This window comes from Notothenia coriiceps, unplaced genomic scaffold (assembly GCF_000735185.1).
Source record: "Notothenia coriiceps isolate Sejong01 unplaced genomic scaffold, NC01 NC01_scaffold00000390, whole genome shotgun sequence".
NCBI classification, from domain to species: domain Eukaryota; kingdom Metazoa; phylum Chordata; class Actinopteri; order Perciformes; family Nototheniidae; genus Notothenia; species Notothenia coriiceps.
In genome coordinates this window covers 1-3,235 of record NW_011333091.1, presented here as the reverse complement: position 1 = coordinate 3,235, position 3,235 = coordinate 1, and the positions used below count along the sequence as shown (strand labels likewise).

Below are 3,235 nucleotides of genomic sequence, written 5' to 3'. Positions count from 1 at the left end.
CGAAGCCAATACTTCTTTCCTTTTACTTGAGTAAAGAAGTTTAGTCAGTACTTCTACTTTTACCTGAGTATTTTTAAACACGAGTATCTGTACTTCTGCTTGAGTAAAGGATGTGAGTACTTTTGCCATCACTGAGTATAATAGGAGACCTTTAAGAATACAATTAGGGGATGTAATTAAAATGTGCTTTTCCACTCGAGGTGTTTGTGATGCCCTGTGCCACAGCCCACATGCTGCTGAACCTTCAATACCTGGACCTGTCCGACAACCTGCTGACCGACCTGACTCTGACTGAGACGCTGTGCAACGGTGACGGCACGCTGAAGGACCTCCGAGTCTTAAACGTCAGCGGAAATGCTCTGAAGGTACCTCCATTTAGACCTAAAGACGTATCATTTAGGGTTTTCCTTTGCCAACTGTTAATATTATGGGCAATGAACATGTGTATTGATTATTTTGAGGCACTTTCGTTGTACCTAAACGTAGATCTAAAGTGTTTCCAAGTTTTGATTGCACTCTCAGGTGTCGCTGTTTAAATGCAAGTTATTGTTTTTTATCCGATGTGGAACACCTGAACTTTTGAAAAAACATCCAAAACATTCATCTGTTTGCAACTTACAAATTATTTATCTAATATCATATTCCAATTACTTGTATAGACTCTTCTTGCACTATTCGTTCAGTTTTATCATGTTGCTCTGTTGGAGGAGCCTGTGACCTGATATGTTCATTGACATTTCTACACTCTAGCTACTGTATGTCCAAATGACAATAAAAGCCTTGAATCTTGACTGTGGCTGAGAGGGAGTGCAATCGTCTTTCAATCAGAAGGTTGTCGACGTATCCTTGGGCAAGATACTTAACCCCGAGGTGCTGCGGATGTCCAACGGTGTATGAATGATGACATGTAGTATCTAAAGAGCTTTAAGGGGTCGTAAAGCGCTATATAAGTACAGTCCATTCACCATTGTTGTGGTTTTATACAACATTGATACCACCTTATAATTACAAAGAAGGTCCATAATTCCTAATTTACCAGGATATTTACCATGGTAATCGTAGGCTGTGTAGTGCTATATATCCTTTATTTAACCAGGTAAAAGTCTCATTATAGGCGTGTTCACACCTGAGTGCTTTTCCCGTTTAGTTCCGTTAGTACCCCTTATGTCGCGTTCACAGCAAAAAGAGTACTTAGTGCTGGGAACTTTTACCCTCATTTATAGTGCCTGCTGAGAGGTGGTACTCTCCTGGGGGGTGGGGGGGGGAAGTGACCCAGTTCTGATTGGCTGGGCGAATTGCAAACCACGCCCCGTAAAACTCTGAAATGTTTTGTAGAGCCGCCATTTTATTATCCTTGCATTAGCATGATTAGCATTAGCATTAGCCCAGCGCACAAACGCAGAGAGACTAACTTATGGCAACACAAAAGAAAACATGGGAGCGGTGGAGATGAGGAGGTGTCGGCGTTCTGGCGATTTACTCAGAAGATAACTCCGGGGACTTCCGGCCAGGGACTTCGGGTGGCAGTATACGCCGTGAAGTTGTTTGCGGCCTGCCAGTAAACCCAAAGCAGAAGAAGAAGAAGTGACGTCAGCGGCTCATTTGCGTTATCTTCCCCCATGGAACTTATTCCGGTGTGAACGCGATCTGCTCTTAGTTCAATAGGGGAACTAAATGCTGGGAACTAAGTGCTGGGAACTAAGTACGGCAAAGTACTTGGTGTGAACCCGGCTATTGAGATTAAAATCTCTTCTTCCAGAGCGACCTGGCCAAGAGGGCAAAATGAACAATGTTAATACAAATGAACAAAGACAATACAGGCAGACGGTCGTAAAGCACAAATGAAATGGCACATTAACCAGTCAATATGCAAATAATAGAAACTATTATAAAACGTAAAAAACTGGCACAATTATGGGATACAGCAATCACGTCGACCAATGGATTCTTGTTCTCTGTCCTTTCAGATGGACCTGAATTCCCCCATAGTGATACAATCTGAGAGTTTCAGCTCCTTCTGTACATTATTCCAAGCATAAGGGGCAGCATATTAGCAGTACTCCTTTCAATCTAAGAATACATTGAAGAATAAGGCCCCAGATTTTAAGACAACGTTACTTCTCTGCAGTCTTTGTCCACGGTGAGCCGGCTGGTGACGAATCTCTCCAAACTGACCCACCTGGACGTCAGCAGGAACGGATTCATCTCCATGCCCGGGGGCTGCTCCTGGCCTTCCACCCTGCGATACCTCAACATCTCCTGGGCCAAACTCACAACCATCTCACCCTGTCTACCCGAAACTCTGGAGGTACTGAGAGAGAGTAATCCAATACAGAACACACTAAAACAGCTGTGAACATAAACACACCTCCACCCTTCAAAGACCGTCACCTCAAACATTCATAAATATTTATAAAGCATTTATGGAAATTGTTAGCATCTATTTAGGAACACAATTATATTTACACTTTTGAAGTTTTTAATATTGACAGTTTATAGCCTGTAAAATGTGTAAACATTTACATTGAGATCTAATTTATTGTGTATTTCTATTACTGAAGTTAGAGATGCCAACGGAATTGTGTTATGCCTTTGAATGATGACAATAAAAGGTATTCTGACACAGTGCTGCTTCTCGTACTTAAACAATAGATCTTAAGACTTTGTCCAGCATTGTTTTTTATCCTTCACAGGTTTTGGATCTGAGCAACAACGATCTAAAAGCCTTCATTCTGATCCTTCCTGCCCTGAGAGAGCTCCATCTCTCTGGGAACAAGATACTGAGCCTTCCCCCTGGATGGATGTTCCCAAACCTGCAAACACTGACCATACAGGTGAGGACCAATCTTAATATTTCTTATTGTATTCTTCAAGCCCCGGGGAATGCGCCAGATTATAGTAGTGGCCAAACAAATGTATTGCATGCAGGGTTTAAATTGTTAAATGTCCCATGTCATGTTTTTCCGGTTATTACCCGTCCCCTTGTGTGTTATGAAGGTTTTTCTGCATGTAAACGGTCTGCAGAGTCACAAACCCTCAAAGTACACCCTGTAGCGAGTTAAACTCTAACACAGAGAAGACCTGTCTATGCTGCCCCAGAACGCCTCGTTGGACATTTCTCTTTTTCCACAATGGACCAATTCGCACACTTCCTCAAACACACACACACACGCACACGCACACGCGCGCGCGCGCACACACACACACACACACACACACACACACACACACTCAA

The 3,235-nt window shown here is 42.8% G+C and overlaps 1 protein-coding gene across 1 annotated transcript; it reads left to right on the top strand.

Annotated features, from left to right (window-relative positions):
- Window positions 1-200: 200 nt before the first annotated feature.
- On the top strand, window positions 201-2,862 carry LOC104952964 (toll-like receptor 2; the record flags this gene model as incomplete). Its single annotated transcript, XM_010779876.1, has 3 exons — window positions 201-365; window positions 2,129-2,308; window positions 2,694-2,862. Coding segments are annotated over 3 exons (514 nt in total), but the record flags the coding sequence as incomplete, so codon positions are not given.
- Between the last annotated feature and the right edge of the window lie 373 nt (window positions 2,863-3,235).